The following is a 17,360-nucleotide window of genomic DNA, read 5'->3' on the forward strand; positions in this document are numbered from 1 at the left end:
AGTTTTTGGAGAATTTCTGCTTGTATTTCTTTGCATGAAGTCTGAATAGCCTCCCAGAGCTGCTGTTTTGATTTGAACTGCCTCCCACCCTCATAGATCTTTTGCTTTATGATACTCCAAAGGTTCTCTATAGGGTTGAGGTCAGGGGAAGATGGTGGCCACACCATGAGTTTATCTCCTTGCCCATAGCAGCCAATGCCTCAGAGGTATTATTTGCAGCATGAGATGGTGCATTGTCATGCATGAAGATGATTTTGCTCCTGAAGGCACGTTTCTGCTTTTTATACCATGGAAGAAAGTTGTTAGTGAGAAACTCTATATACTTTGCAGAGGTCATTTTCACACCTTCAGGAACTATAAAGGGCCCTACTAGCTGTTTCCCCATGATTCCGGCCTAAAACAGGACTCTGCCTTTTTGTTGACGTCGCAGCCTTGTTGGGCCATGGTGGCCATCCACCAACCATCCACTACTCCATCCATCTGGACCATCCAGGGTTGCTCGACACTCATCAGTAAACAAGACTGTTTGAAGATTAGTCTTCATGTATGTCTGGGCCCACTGCAACTGTTTCTGCTTGTGAACACTGTTTAGGGGTGGCCGAGTAGTAGGTTTATACACCACGGCAAGCCTTTGAAGGATCCTACACCTTGAGGTTCGAGGGACTCAAGAGGCAAAAGCGGCTTCAAATAACTGTTTGCTGCTTTGTAATGGTATTTTGGCAGCTGCTCTCTTAATCCAATTAATTTGTCTTGCAGAAACCTTCCTCATTATGCCTTTATCTGCATAAACTCTGTCTGTGCTCTGTCACAAATCTCTTCACAGGATGATGATCACTCTTAAGTTTTCGTGAAATACCTAATGCTTTCATACCTTGTCCAAAGCATTGCACTATTTAATGCTTTTCAGCAGCAGAGAGATCCTTTTTATTTCCCATATTGCTTGAAACCTGTGGCCTGTTTAATAATGTACAACATTTTTTTAAAAGGGAGCCTGTCACCCCCAAAATCGAAGAGGAGCTAAGCCACCAGCATCACTGGCTTTTCTTCAGCATTCTGGAATGCTGTAGATAAGCCCACGATGTATCCTGAAAGATGAGAAAAAGAGGTTAGATTATACTCATCTTGGTGGGCGGTCCGATCCAATGGGCGTCGTGGTCCGGTGCGGCGCCTCCTATCTTCATAGGATGTCGTCCTCTTCTTGTCTTCACGCTGCATCTCCGGCGCAGCGTACTTTGTCTGCTCTGCCGTCAACAGGGAAAAGTACAGCAGTGCGCAGATGCTGAGCCTCTCGGACCTTTCCCGGTGCCTGCGCACTGCAGTACTTTGCTCTGCCCTCAACAGAGCAGACAAAGTACGCCTGCGCCGGAGCCGCAGTGTGAACACAAAAAGAGGACATCATATTAAGAACGCCCATCGGACAGGACCGCCCCTGGGTGAGTATAATAATCTAACCTCTTTTTCTCATCTTTCAGGATTCATCAGGGGCAACATCACCGTGCAACACCGTGTAGAACCAGCTCTGAGATTCGCAGATGCATGGTTTTTCAAAAATGTGTGTATACATCCATGAAACGCTATGCTGCCCGATTCATCAAACTCCACGGCCTTGATTCTGTTGTAAAACTCATTGAAAAGTTGCTAAATTTTTGTGTAACATGGAGTTGCACAAAGTTTTGTAACTTTTGGCGTTTCAACCAGCTTCACCAAAATGGGCAGAACTCAGGCACAACAGGACATGGCGACATCTGCTCGTCTAATTTGTGATGAATTGTGGCTTGCCTTATGCCACAAATTATAATCCATATAGTGTGCTGTCCAAGATGGATAACTGTATGAGGTTATGTTATTGTTTCATATCCTTAAAAAATATTCCCCAGTGTGTTTTATTATATCACTTCACAGAAATGGCTTAAAAATTGGAGAAATAATTTATCAGGTATTACGGTACCGTATATACTTGAGTATAAGCCGACCGAGTATAAGGCGACCCCCCCTAATTTTGCCACAAAAAACTGGGAAAACTTATTGACTTGAGTATAAGCCTAGGGTAGGAAATGCAGCAGCTACCGGTGAATTTCAAAAATAAAAATAGATGCTCCATACCGTTCATTATTGCCCCATAGATTTTCCACATAAAGCTGTGCCATATATAATGCTCTGCACCGTTCATTATGGCCCCATAGATGCTCCATATAAAACTGTGCCACATATAATGCTCTGCACTGTTCATTATGGCCCCATAGATGCTCCATATAAAACTGTGCTATATAGAATGCACTACACCGTTCATTATGGCTCCATAGATGCTCCATATAAAACTGTGCCACATATAATGCTCTGCACCGTTCATTATGGCCCCATAGATGCTCCATATAAAACTGTGCCCCGTATAGAATGCTCTGCACCGTTTATATGGTCATCTATGGGGCGATAATGAAGCTGTGCCATATAGAATGCTCTGCACCGTTCATTATGACCCCATAGATGCTCCTTATAAAGCTGTGCCATGTATATAATGCTCTGCACCGTTCATTATGGCCCCATAGATGCTCCTTATAAAGCTGTGCCATATGGAATGCTCTGCACCGTTCAGTATGGCCCCATAGATGCTCCACATAAAGCTGTGCCCCATATATATTTGCTCTGCACCGTTGATTATGGCCCCATTGATGCTCCTTATAAAGCTGTGCCCCATATATATTGCTCTGCACTGTTGATTGCGGCCCCATAGATGCTCCTTATAAAGCTGTGCCATGTAGAATGCTCTGCACCGTTCATTATTGCCCCATAGATGCTCCTTATAAAGCTGTGCCACATAGAATGCTCTGCACCGTTCATTATGGCCCCATAGATGCTCCTTATAAAGCTGTGCCATATAGAATGCTCTGCACCGTTCATTATGGCCCCAAAGATGCTCCATATGAAGCTGTGCCATATAATGCTGCTGGTGCTGCAATAAAAAAAAAAAATTCACATACTCACCTCTCTTCGCTCTGGCCGCCGGCGCTTTCAATATTTACCTGCTCCTCGTGCGGCTCCGTCTCCAGCACTGACGCTCAGCAGAGGGCGCGCTCTGACTACGTCACCGCGCCCTCTGACCTGAGCGTCACTGCTAGAGGACGCTGCAGACGGAGCCGCACCGGAGCGAGGAGCAGGTAAATATAGCGCAGCGCTGCGCTCCCCGTATACTTACCTGCTCCTGGTGCGGTCCCTGCAGTCCCTGGCTTCCCCGGCGCTGCATCTTCTTCCTGTATTGAGCGGTCACAGTTACCGCTCATTTACAGCAATGAATATGCAGCTCCACCCCTATGGGAGGTGGAGCCGCATATTCATTTCTGTAATTAGCGGACCCATGTGACCACTCGGTACAGGAAGAATCTGCAGCGCCGGGGAAGCCAGGGACTGCAGGGACCGCGCCGGAGCAGGTAAGTATAATTACAGCCCCCCTCCCCTGCCGACCCCAGTATATGACTCGAGTATAAGCCGAGAGGGGGACTTTCAGCCCAAAAAAATGGGCTGAAAATCTCGGCTTATACTCGAGTATATACGGTACTTTATTTTGCTGCACTGTGTGATGACATTTGCCTTTCTTGACTTCCTCAAAGATAAAAGCCCTGTTGAAAGTGTAACTTCATTTCCACCCATACTTTTTCTACTGTATGATTACATAATCATGTAAGATCTAATAATAATCTTTCTGAATTGTTTAATTATTTACAGAGTGGATCTAATGGCTTCCTACCAGCCCCTTCCTTGTTATCACCTCATTCTAAATTCAGGTTAACGGGAACACCTAGCATACAGTTGCAGACCCCTGGTACTACTACATATGGTAAGAGCATTTAATTATGTATGATGTAAGTCAGAAATATGTAATTTAGACTCCAATAGTATTTCATTGCATTTTTTGCATGTAACATATAGCCAACACTCTATTATAATAATAATAATAATCTCTTTATTTATAGAGCGCCAACATATTCCGCTGCACATTACAATTTTTGCACACATTATCATCGCTTATTACTACAGTTCTGTTTTTTTTTCCAGTGAAGATGGGGTGCAGAGTGTACATTAATGAGAAAAAAATTGAATTAATTTTTTTAATTTACCAAATGGCTTCAATGAAACAAAGAGTGAAAAATGTAAAGGGGTCTGAATACTTTCCATACCCACTGTATAATTTGTAGGTCAATTGCACAAGCTATTAAATGTATATAATCAAATAAATCAGTTAAAACAAATAGTAGTAAATCATGCATATACAGGTGCTTCTCACAAAATTAGCATTCTTTCAAAAAGTTAATTTATTTTAGTCCTTAAATACAAGAAATGAAACTCATATTATTATATAGAGTCTTTACAAGGAGAGTGATCTATTTCAAGGGTTTTTTCCTGTTACTGTTGATGATTGTGGCTTACAGCCAATGAAAACCCAAAAGTCATTATCTCAGTAAATTAGAAAAATTAACAAAAGATACCTGCAAAGGCTTCCTTCGCATTTTAAAAGGTCCGTTAGTCTGTTTCAATAGGCTCCACAATCATGGGGAACACTGCTTACTTGACAGATGTCCAGAAGGCAGTCATTGACACACTCCACGAGGAAAGTAAATTTTGCATTTCATTGGGAAACCAAGGTCCCAGAGTCTGGAGGAAGAGTGGTGAGGCACCCAATCCAAGCTGCTTGAGGTCTAGTTTGAAGTTTCCACAATTAGTGATGGTTTGAGGAGCCATGTCATCTGCTGGTGTAGGTCTTCTGTGTTTTATCAAGACCAAAGTCAGCGCAGCCGTCTACCAGGAAATTTTAGAGCACTTCATGCTTCCCTCTGCCGACAAGCTTTTTGGAGAAGAAATTTTTAATTCTCTAGCAAGATTTGGCACCTGTCCACACTGCAAAAAAAATCCAATACCTGGCTTAAAAACAACAGTTATCACTGTGCTTGATTGGCCAGTAAACTCGCCTGGCCTTAACCCTGTGGAGAATCTATAGGGTATCGTCAAGAGGAAGATGAGACACCAAACCCAACAATACAGACGAGCGGAAAGCTGCTATCAAAGCAACCTGGGCTTCCATAACACCTCAGCAGTGCCACAGGCTGATCACCTCCATGCCATGCCACATTGATGCAGTAATTGATGCAAAACGAGATCCGACCAAGTTTTGAGTGCATTTATTGAACATACATTTAAGTAGACCAACATATCAGATTTTAAAATCATTTTTCAAGCTGGTGTTATAATGTTTCTAATTTAATGATATAATGATTTTTTGGGTTTTCATTGGCTGTAAGCTATAATGATCAACAGTAGCAGAAATAAACACTTGAAATAGATCACTCTGTTTGTAATGACTCTATATAATGAGTTTCACTTTTTGTATTGAAGAACTGAAATACATTTTTAATGATATTCTAACTTTGTGAGAAGAACCTGTATGTAGACTGCTATTTTTCTAGGTTTATAGTTGGCTTGCTAAACTATCCTATATGTAATTTTATTCCCTCTGTCCACTCTCCTTCCTCAAATGACTTGTCTGGCTAGCCTTTCACTGTTAACCAAACTTTGGAAATGTAAATAATTGTTTAAAGCTGGTAGCTTTAGCTTCTAGCTCTCCAGAAGAAATCAGAACTATAGTACAACAACCTGAAAAACTAGATTTCCTTTTTTTTTGGAGGAAAACAAGATGAAAAAAACCTATCTCATGAGATAATAATCAGGTGATATTTTACCCCCTACCTTCTTAGAAGGCAAAATGTGGGTCTGACTGTAATAAACATAGTTTAAAAGATTAAGAATCTGGTAGAAAATTCAGTATTCAAAATATGGTTATGTGGCAGTTCAGTAGGTTGGGGATCACTGCAGGCTGTAGGCTTGTCGGAAGAGGTGAGTCTTCAGTTTTTTTTTTTTGAAGGTTTCTATGGTAGGCGAGAGTCTGATGTGTTTTGGTAGAAAGTTCCAGAGTATGGAGGAAGCACGGGAGAAGTCTTGGATGCGGTTGGGGAAGAATAGATGAGAGGGGAGTAGAGGAGGAGATCTTGAGAGGATCGGAGGTTGCGTGTAGGTTAGTACTGGGAGACCATGTCACAGATGTATGGGGGAGACAGGTTGTGGATGGCTTTGTATGTTATTGTAAGGGTTTTGAACTGGAGCCTCTCCCCTATGCCAAGCCAGTGAAGGGCTTGTCATAGGGGAGAGGCTGGGAATAGCAGGGAGACAGATAGATTAGTTGGGCAGCAGAGTGTGTAGGATGGATTGGAGTGGTGCCAGAGTGCTAAGGGGAGGCCAGAGAGTAGGAGGTTGCAGTAGTCAAGGCGGTAGATAAGGGCATACACTAGTGTTTTTGTGGTGTCGCGGTCAAGGAATGCGCAGATCCAGGAAATATTTTTGAGTTTGAGATGGCAGGAGGAGGCAAGGGCTTGGATATGTGGCTTGAAAGAGAGGGCAGAGTCGACGATCACCCCGAGGCACCGGGCATGTGGGACTGGGGAAAGTGAGCAGCCATTGACATTGATAGATAGGTCTGGTGGAAGGGTAGAGTGAGATGGGGGAAAGATGATGAATTCTGTTTTGTCCATGTTCAGTTTTAGAAAGCGAGCAGAAAAGAAGGCCGAGATAGCAGACAGACAGTGTGGGATTTTGGTGAGTAAGGAGGTGAGGTCCGGTCCGGATAGGTAGATCTGCGTGTCGTCAGCATAGAAATGATACTGCATACCATGGGATTCTATGTCCCAGGCCAAAGATGTAGATGGAGAAGTGTAGAGATCCTAGAACAGATCCTTGAGGAACACCGACAGACACGAGGCAGAGTGAGGAGATGGTGTGGGGGAGGGAGACACTGAATGTTCGGTCTGTCAGATATGATGAGATCCAGGATAGGGCCAAGTTTGTGATGCCGAGAGATGAGAGGATCTGCAGCAGAAGGGAGTGGTCTACAGTGTTAAAGGCAGAAGACAGGCCCAGGAGAAGGAGGACAGAGTAGTGTTGCTTGCTCTTGGCAGTTAGTAGGTCATAGGTGACTTTATTTAGGGCAGTTTCAGTTGAGTGATGGGGTCGAAGCCAGATTGTAACCGGTCAAAGAGGGAGCAGGAGGAGAGGTGGGAGGACAGTTCAAGATGGACATGTTGTTCCAGTAATTTTGAGGCATAAGGGAGAAGAGATATCGGGCAATAGCTAGACACAGTGGATGGGTCGAGGGAGGGCTTTTTAAGGATGGGTGTGATCTTGGCATGCTTGAAGGATGTGGAGAAGACACCTGTTGTGAGTGATAGGTTGAAGAGATGTGTTAGGGTTGGAATGAAGACTGTGGTGAGGTTAGGGATGAGATGGGACGGGAGCTGGTCAAACGTGCAAGTAGTGAGGTGTGATCCTAACAGGAGGGTGGAGAGCTGATCTTCTGCCATGGTGGAAAAGCTGGTTTTGGAGAAACGGGGTTGAGCAGCTAAGAAGGGCATTGGGCGCTGTGGGCCAAAGCTTTCTCTGATCATATCAACCTTCTGTTTAAAGATGAGGCAAAGACTTGAGCAGAAATGAGGAGATGGAGAAGGTGCGGGGTGACAGAGTAGAGAATTGAAAGTGTTGAAAAGCTGTTTAGGGTTGTGAGACAGGGATGATATGAGAGATGAGAAGTAAGTTTGTTTTGCGGCAGTGAGTGTGGACTTGAAGCTGGCGAGGGACTGCTTGTATGCATTGAAGTGGTCTGCAGAGCAGGATCGCTTCCATCTTCGCTCAGCGATCCTGGAAGCCCGTCTCAGTTCTTTGGTCAGGCTACTCACCAGTTTCACCCAACTATGACCAAGTGGATGGAATTAGGGCCAGACAGGAGCGTGATGGGGCATAGTGACTTCTCCTTGTCAAATTCTTGAGTAGCAGAGGTGTTACTCATGTTACAAATTTTACTCCAGTTTGCCTTGATAAAATTTGCGACGAAAAGTACACATAGCCCTACACCATTTTGCGGATCGTCTGATCCCTGAAGAGTCATGCACCTCTCAAAGGGGATATCCGGGACTTAGAAAAAAAAATATAATGGCAAACGCATCGCTAGCGCATGCCCACATTGGGCGTGCGCTAGCGGTGTGCCGTCATTTGAGTGACGGACCTCGAACGCTGCTTGCAGCGTTCGCGGTCCGTTCCTCGCTAGCTCAGATCGGGCATCTGTGCTAGCGGGATCGGCAAACGCGATCTCTTTTGGGACATTGCGTTAGCGCAGTCCGTAGCGCTATGCGCTAAACGGACTGCCCTAACGCAATGTGAACCTAGCCTTAGCCAGTTACTTACCCATTTTTCCCCAGACCCTGCATTCTCATTTTGTGTACCAACCTCTTGTGTGGCACGGTATCAAACGCTTTGGAAAAATCAAGATATACCACATCTAATGACACACCTTGGCCCAGTCTATAGCTAACCTCTTCATAAAAACTGATTTAGGGTATGTTCACACGTTCAGGATTTCCATCCTTTTTTTTTCAGGACAGTTTTTTTTAAAAACTGCAGCTCTTGGCAGAAAACGCAGGTCCTTTTTTTGGTCCTTTTTTTTGTCCTTTTTTGATGCGTTTTTTGATGCGTTTTTTTATCCTTTTTTTATGCAGTTTTCTATGCAGAGACTGTGTGTTTCCTAGGAAGCTTTTTAGGGCTAAAATGGCTGAAAATACCCTAACCCTAACCCTACCCCTAACCCTAACCCTACCCCTACCCCTATTCTAACCTTAGTGAAAAAAAAAAAAAAAATTCTTAATTTTTTATTGTCCCTACCAATGGGGGTGACAAAGTGGGGGGGGGGGTGTCATTTACTATTTTTTTATTTTGATCACTGAGATAGGTTATATCTCAGTGATCAAAATGCACTTTGGAGCGAATCTGCCGGCCGGCAGATTCGGCGGGCGCACTGCGCATGCGCCCGCCATTTTGCAAGATGGCGGCGCCCAGGGAGAAGACGGCCGGACGGACACCGGGACGCCGGGTAAGTATAAGGGGGGGAGATTAGGGCACGGGGGGTCATCGGAGCACTGGGGGGGGGGCATCGGAGCACGGGGGGAGGCATCGGAGCACGGGGGGGCGGGATCGGAGCACGGGGGGGCAGCCACACTCCGCCCACGCACTTCCGCCCGCTCCCCCGCACTTCCTGCTGCAGCGGTTCTGCACATCAAATCGCAGTAAAACCCGCAGATATATTTTTGATCTGCGGGTTTTACTGCGATTTTGACCTCACAATGGAGGTCTATGGGTGCAGAACCGCTGCGGTTCAGGAAAAAGAAGTGACATGCTCCTTCTTTTTTGCCGCAGCTATTCTGCGCGGCTTTTTAAACGAAATTACGGACCATGTGCACAGCAGTGACTGTTTTCCATAGGGTTACATTGTTATGTACCCTGCATGGAAAACTGCTGCGGAACCGCAGCGGCAATACCGCTGCGGTTCCGCAGTAAAAAACGCACTGTGTGAACATGGCCTTAGATTGGTTTGACAGCAGCGATTCCTCATAAACCCATGCTGATATGGAGTTAAACCGTTATTTTCATTGAGATAATCCAGAATAACATCCCTCAGAAACCCTTCAAATATTTTACCAACAATAGAGGTTAGACTTACTGGCCTATAATGTCCAGGTACGCTTTTAGCGCCCTTTTTGAATATTGGTACCATATTTGCTATGCGCCAGTCCTGTGGAACAGACTCCGTCGCTATAGAGTCCCTAAATATAATAAATAATGGCTTGTCTATAACATTACTTAGTTCTCTTAGTACTTGTGGGTGTATGCCATCCGGACCCGGAGATTCATCTATTTTAATCTTATTTAGCTGGTTTCGCACCTCTTCTTGGGTTAGATTGGTGACCCTTAATATAGGGTTTTCTTTGTCTCTCGGCATTTCACCTACAGTAGCATTTCATTTTCCACCGTGAATATCGTGGAGAAGGTGTTTAATATAGTAGCTTTTTCCTCGTCATCTATAACCATTCTTTCCTCACAATTTTTTAAGGCGCCTACACTTTCGCTTATGATTCTGTTTGGGATTAGCTTTACTCTCCTTAGCAATGTGCTTCTCTGTTTCCTTTTTGGCAGCTTTAATTAGTTTTTTGGATAATGTATTTTTCTCCCTACAGTTTAGAGCTTCAACTGTGCCATCCTGCTTTAGTAGTTTAAATGCTTTCTTTTTACTGTTAATTGCCCCTCTTACGTCTTTGTTTAGCCACATTGGGTTTTTCCTATTTCTTGTCCTTTTATTCCCACAATCTATAAACCGCTTACAGCGCATATTTAGGATGTTCTTAAACATTTCCCATTTATTATCTGCATTCTTATTTCTGAGGACATTGTCCCAGTCAACCAGATTAAGGGCATCTCTAAGCTGGTCAAACTTTGCCTTCCTAAAGGTACCGTCACATTAAGCGACGCTGCAGCGATATAGACAAAGATGCCGATCGCTGCAGCGTTGCTGTTTAGTCGTTGTGTGGTCGCTGGAGAGCTGTCACACAGACAGCTCTCCAGCGACCAACGATGCCGAAGTCCCCGGGTAACCAGGGTAAACATCAGGTTACTAAGCGCAGGGCCGCGCTTAGTAACCCGATGTTTACCCTGGTTACCATTGTAAATGTAAAAAAAAAAAGCACTACATACTCACATTCTGGTGTCTGTCACGTCCCCCGGCGTCAGCTTCCCTGCACTGTGTAAGCGCCAGCCGTAAAGCAGAGCGGTGACGCCGGGGGACGCGACAGACACCGGAATGTAAGTATGTAGTGCTTTTTTTTTTTTTTTTTTTTACATTTACAATGGTAACCAGGGTAAATATCGGGTTACTAAGCGCAGCCCTGCGCTTAGTAACCCGATGTTTACCCTGGTTACAAGTGAACACATCGCTGGATCGGCGTCACACACGCCTATTCAGCAATGTCAACGGGTGATCCAGCGACGAAATAAAGTTCTGGCCTTCTATCTCCGACCAGCGATGTCACAGCAGTATCCAGATCGCTGCTGCGTGTCAAACACAACGATATCGCTATCCAGGACGCTGCAACGTCACGGATCGCTATCGTTACCGTTCTAAAGTTGCTCAGTGTGAAGGTACCTTTAGTTCAGTGTATTTGTGACTCCCTGACAAGTTTCCCTAGCGAAAGACAATTGAAACCGTACAATATTGTGGTCGCTATTTCCTAGATGCCCGACTGTTGTGAATTCCGCTCTTGGGCTCCCTCCGGTGGTTATAAGTGGCACTTTTGTGAGTTCTGCTCTTGGGCTCCCTCTTGTGGTTTCTAGTGGTATGGCTGCTCCTTGGAGTTAGCTGTCATCAGCTGCCTCCACTTATCGTCTCTTCTGCTCGGCTATTTAAGTCTGGCTCTATCTTCAGCCAGTGCCACTTGTAAATGGTTCCTGGTTGGATTCACATCTCTTTGGAGTTCCCTGTTATCCTGACCAGTTCAGCTAAGCTAAGTTTTTGCTTGCCCTTTTCTGTCCATAGATTGTGAACTTATCCATTCTGTGCTTTCTATGTTTGTCCAGCTTATCAGTGTGAATTAATTCTGTCTTGCTGGAAGCTCTGGGAGGCAGATTTGCCCTCCACACATTTAGTCAGGTGCGGAGATTTTTTGTAAACTCTGCGTGGATTTTTGTAGTGTTTTATACTGACCGCACAATATTCTATCCTGTCCTATCTATTTAGTTAGACTGGCCTCCTGTGCTCATCCTGGTTTCATTCTGTATATGTATTTTCCCTCTCCACTCACAGTCATTATTTGTGGGGGGCTAATCTATCCTTTGGGGATTTTCTCTGAGGCAAGATAGCTTTCCTGCTTCTTTCCTTAGGGGTAGTTAGCTCTTAGGCTGTGACGAGATGCCTAGGGAGAGTTAGGAGCATTCCACGGCTACTTCTAGTGTTGTGTTGAGCTTAGGGACTGCGGTCAGTACAGTTACCACTTCCTTCGGAGCTCGTTCCATGTTGCTCCTAGACCACCATATCATAACACCCGACGTCCTGCAGATTTCTAATTCTGTCAGGTCTATTAGATAGTATTAGGTCTAAAAGTGCTGCTCCTCTGGTTGGATTGTGCACCAATTGTGAAAGATAATTTTTCTTGGTTATTAGCAGAAACCTGTTGCCTTTATGGGTTTTGCAGGTCTCTGTTTCCCAGTTAATATCCGGGTAGTTAAAGTCCCTCATAACAAGGACCTCATTATGGGTTGCAGCTTCATCTGTCTGCCTTAGTAGTAGACTTTCCATGGTTTCTGTTATATTTGTGGGTTTGTAACAGACCCCAATGAGAATTTTGTTACTAGTTTTCCCAACAAAGGATTAACCTGACCGCTAAATGGCGTAGCGAGAAAAAAAATCAAAACGCCAAAATTATGTTTTTTTTGGTCGCCGCAACATTGCATTAAAATGAAATAACAGGCGATCAAAAGAACGCATCTACACCAAAACAGTATCATTAAAAACGCCAGCTCGGCACGCAAAAAATAAGCCCTCACCTGACCCCAGATCACGAAAATTGGAGACGCTACGGGATCGGAAAATCCCCCCCCCTTTTTTTTTTTTTTTTTTTTAAGCAAACTTTGGAATTTTTTTTCACCACTTAGATAAAAGATAACCTAGACATGTTAGGTGTCTATGAACTCGTAATGACCTGGAGAATCATAATGGCAGGTCAGTTTTAGCATTTGGTGAACCTAGCAAAAAAGCCAAACAAAAAACAAGTGTGAGATTGCACTTTTTTGCAATTTCATCACACTTGGAATTTTTTTTCCCGTTTTCTGTTGTACGGCATGGTAAAACCAATGGTATCGTTCAAAAGTTCATCTCGTCCCGCAAAAAATAAGCCCACACATGGCCATATTGACGGAAAAATAAAAAAGATATGGCTCTGGGAAGGAGGGGAACAAAAAACGAAAATGAAAAAGCGGAAAAAGCTCCGGGGGTAAAGGGGTTAAAATTGGAAGTTGGGTATTAAAACAGTGAGTTTTCTTCTGTACAGCCAATGTGAAGGATGACATTATCCTAAGTGGAGATGAGCGAATTTGCTCGGGTTCCCTTATCCGGCAAGCTATAGTGATTGCCGAATAAGCTGCAGAGGGAACCCGGCTTCCTGTATCGTGTCCGCCCATCAGCTAATTGGCGCCGCAAGATGCATGTGTCGCGGCTGTGTCACTAATGTGTCTAATCCTATGCAGAATGTTCTCATTTTTGAGGAATGAAAGCACACGTGTTTTCGCAGAAGATTTCAACCAACAGCACAGTTTTCCAAACTTCTTGCCATTGCCGAATAGCGCCTGATAGGGAAAACAATGGAGTATCTGAAGTTGCAGCTTGAACCATCCTCCAAATTTTGCATCAGTACTACTTATCCTCTTTCAGATGTTGTAGAATCAGAATTTTGGATGGGTGACATTTATGAGAACGCAACATTTATGATTTGAGTCATGAATAACCTAAGAATGCAGAAACAGACTAAGCATGCTACATTGCAAGTACTTGCTTGTCAGTAAGGCCAGAATAGTGAGTGACTTGTCCTAGCAGGATACCCATTTTCCCTCAGCTTGTGTCTAAAATTGAATCACAATCTGTCAAACCATCTTCATCTTTTGAGATGACCTGCATAACAAAAATGGAACCTGTGGGGTAGTGGCCAACTTAAGATAAAAGCTCTGATTGATACGATGTGATCCTGTGTATGCATATGTTGCCTGTGATGACACCAATGGTGTCACTTGTGCTGCTTAGGGGGCGCTATCAGGGGGCAAGAGAACGAGCGCAGGGAGTGCAGAACCAAGGCACGGTGTGCGCAAGGACCTGACACTAAGCAGTGAGCACAGGACCTGGCACTGTGCAGTCACGTGACCAGGGGGCGGAGTAACCGCATGTGAGTGCAGGGAAGGTAACTGACTGCACGGAGTCCAAGGCACAGACAGTAAAACATGATCAAGGAAAGCTGAGGGTCAAAAGCCAGACGAGAGCATAGTACCTAGCGAAAAGACAAAGCGTAAACGGAGACAAGCCAAGGGGGCAGGTAACCGGAAACAACAGAGCAGTACAAAGCAGGATACAGAGGCAAGAGTCAGGGGACAAACCGGGTCATACACAGCAAAGCACACACGCACAGTGGAACAATGTTTATGGACAAGTAACCTGAGTCAGCAACCACAAACCGAGAAATACGGAAGTATCTCCGACACCAAATCTAGGAACTGCCAACATTAAATGCCCACCCCAGAACCAAAGAGAGGCGAACTAAACTTAACCGTGACCTGACCAGGATGGAGGTGGAACCATCCTGTCCAGAGTCATGACAGTACCCCCCTTTCATTGGGGGCCACCGGACCCCCAGGTTTCCCAGGAAACCGGGCATGAAGGGAGTGCACTAGACGATCAGCATGAACTGACCTGGCAGGATCGGTCTTCAGGACCATACCCCTTCCAGTGCACAAGATACTGGAAGGAACGGCAGACCAACCAGGAAACCACTATGCGCTCCACCTCATACTCCTTCTGACTGTCCACCAATACAGGCAGCGAGGGACCCAATGATGCTTCTTCAACAGCCCCCAATGGTTTCATCAACGAACTATGTAATACATTGGGGATCTTAAAAGATGCTGGAAGACGCAAACGAAACGCCACTGGGTTAACCACCTCCATGATCTCATAAGGACCAATAAACTTATGTCCCAATTTTGACGAAGGATCCTTAAGCTTAATGTTCCTGGTAGACAGCCACACTTTATCCCCAACCCGAAGCATAGGTCCCACAGTCCGTCTTCTGTCAGCAAAAAACGTAAATTTCCCCTGAGCCTCCCCAATATTCTTTTGGACCTCCCTCCATAAATTCCCCAACTGTTGTACAGTAACATCAGCCTCCAGGCAACCAGAATTCAGGCGAGAAGACTCCCCAAAGAGTGGAATGAACCCAAAATTACAAAAAAAGGGGAGATACCTGTAGAGTGGTTATCACGGTTATTGAGCGCAAACTCTGCTACAGGCAAGGCAGTGAACCAGTCCTATTGACTGGAGGTGGCAAGGCAGCGCAAAATTTGTTCTAACGATTGATTGGTTCATTTGGTCTAACCATTAGTCTCCGGATGGCAGGCCGACGAAAAGGACAACTCAATACCCAATCTTTTACAACATGCCTTCCAAAACCTGGGCACAAACTGCACACAACGGTCAGACACCACATTCAAGTGCACACCATGCAAACAAACCACATGTTATTATTATTATTATTTATTTATTTATATAGCACCATTGATTCCATGGTGCTGTACATGAGAAGGGGTTACATACAAGTTACAGATATCACATACAGTAAACAAACTAACAATGACAGACTGATACAGAGGGGCGAGGACCCTGCCCTTGCGGGCTTACATTCTACAGGATTATGGGGAAGGAGACAGTAGGTTGAGGGTTGCAGGAGCTCCGGTGTTGGTGAGGCGGTAGCATCGATAGTGATGAGGCGGCAGCGATGTTAGTGCAGGCTGTAGGCTTTCCTGAAGAGATGAGTTTTCAGGTTCCGTCTGAAGGATCCGACTGTGGTTGATAGTCGGACATGTTGGGGCAGAGAGTTCCAGAGGATGGGGGATATTCAGGAGAAGTCTTGGAGGCGATTGGATGGGGAGCAAATAAGTGAGGAGGAGAGAAGGAGGTCTTGGGAGGACCGGAGATCACGTCAGGGAAGATATCGGGAGATTAGTTCAGAGATATATGGAGGAAACAGGTTGTGGATGGCTTTGTAGGTCAGTATTAGTAATTTGAACTGGATACGCTGAGGGAATGGGAGCCAGTGAAGAGATTTGCAGAGGGGGGAAGCGGAGTAGTAGCGAGGAGAGAGATGGATTAGTCGGGCAGCAGAGTTAAGGATAGACTGGAGAGGTGCCAGGGTGTTAGCAGGGAGGCCACAGAAAAGGATGTTGCAGTAGTCAAGGCGGGAGATGATGAGGGCGTGCACAAGCATGTTGAACAAACAACCTAGAAAAGGTCTCAGCCGAGGGTAGTGCCACTAAGGGTACAAAGTGTGCTTGCTTCGTAAACCTGTCCACCCCCACCCAGGTGACAGTATTACACTTGGAGGGAGGAAGATTGGTGATAGTCCATGGACAAATGTGTCCATGGTATTTCAGGACCTGGCAAAAGCACCAATTCCCTGGCCAGCCACTTATGAGAGCTCTTAGAGCAGGCACAAACTTCACAGGCAGTCACAAACTTCCTCACATCAGATGTAAGGGAGGCCCACCAAAAAAACCCTCGTGATTGCCCCACGAGTAGCCGAAATCCCCAGATGTCCACTCAGCACCGATTCATGGATCTCCTGGAGGACTCTGAGACAAAGTTGAACCTGAACAAACAATTTTCCCACCGGCTTGGATGGGGGAGCCTGAGACTGGGTTTACCGAATCTCCCGTTCCAAACCTGCAGACACATCAGCCACCACCACCCCGGATTTAAGAATGGAGGATGGAGGCTCGGGTGAAGAAACTGGGTGCAGACTCATAATCGTGTCCTCTGCAAAACTCACCCGATCAGGTTCATCGTAAATAAGACCCAAGGCTTCGAAGAACCGATCAACAGACATTCTCTCAGGGGAGGTAAGAGATAGGGAGAAAGCCCAGGATTGTGGCCCCTCACGTAACAGGGTAACTATCCCCAACCTCTGACTCTCATCACCCGAGGACGCAGTGAAAAAAGTAATTTACAAATACCCAGAATTTTTTCTTATCCCCAGAAAAGGTATCCAGAAGTTTAACAGAAGGTTCAGGAGAGGATAAGGAAACATCAGACGCAGTACCTTCTCCATTGCCAGACGAGGAAGAAAGAAGCACCCTGAACAGCATTAACTGTATCTGTGAACTCCCTCTGTACCTGTTGGTGAAAAGCCACCAACGCTCTTTGCTCTACAGAAAGGTTCTGCATCATCTTGGTCAGATTAGATACCTGATCTGACAGCATGCAGCGAGTCCGTGACCAGCACACACAAGAAAAACCCCTGAAAAATTGTATTTGTCGGTAATAATGTGATGACACCAATGGTGTCACTGGTGCTACCTAGGGGGCGCTATCAGGGGGCAAGGGAACGAGTGCAGGAACAAGGCTTGCTGTGCGCAAGGACCTGACACTAGCAGTAAGCACAGGACCTGGCACTGAGCATTCACGTGACCAGGGGGCGAAGTCGCCGCACGTGAGTGCAGGGAAGGTAACTGACTGCACGGAGTGCAAGGTACAGACAGTTAAATGTGTTCAAGGAAAGCTGAGGGTCAAAACCCAGACAAGAGCGTAGTACCTGGGTCTAAGACAAAGAGTAAACGGAGACAAGCCAAAGGGGCAGATAACCGGAAAGGACAGAGCAGTACAAAGCAGGATACAGAGGCAAGAGTCAGGG

The 17,360-nt window shown here is 45.4% G+C and overlaps 1 protein-coding gene across 4 annotated transcripts in view; it reads left to right on the top strand.

The window, feature by feature from the left end:
- The window catches only part of AHI1 (Abelson helper integration site 1), a 372,368-nt gene that overhangs the window by 180,098 nt on the left and 174,910 nt on the right, over positions 1-17,360 (top strand). For all 4 annotated transcript variants that reach the window (XM_069725981.1, XM_069725982.1, XM_069725980.1 and 1 more), the window contains exon 19: positions 3,721-3,832. In XM_069725981.1, coding sequence (XP_069582082.1) covers positions 3,721-3,832 — 112 coding nt within the window. The remainder of the gene's footprint in view (positions 1-3,720; positions 3,833-17,360) is intronic.

This window comes from Ranitomeya imitator, chromosome 5 (genome assembly GCF_032444005.1).
Source record: "Ranitomeya imitator isolate aRanImi1 chromosome 5, aRanImi1.pri, whole genome shotgun sequence".
Classification (NCBI taxonomy): Eukaryota; Metazoa; Chordata; class Amphibia; order Anura; family Dendrobatidae; genus Ranitomeya; species Ranitomeya imitator.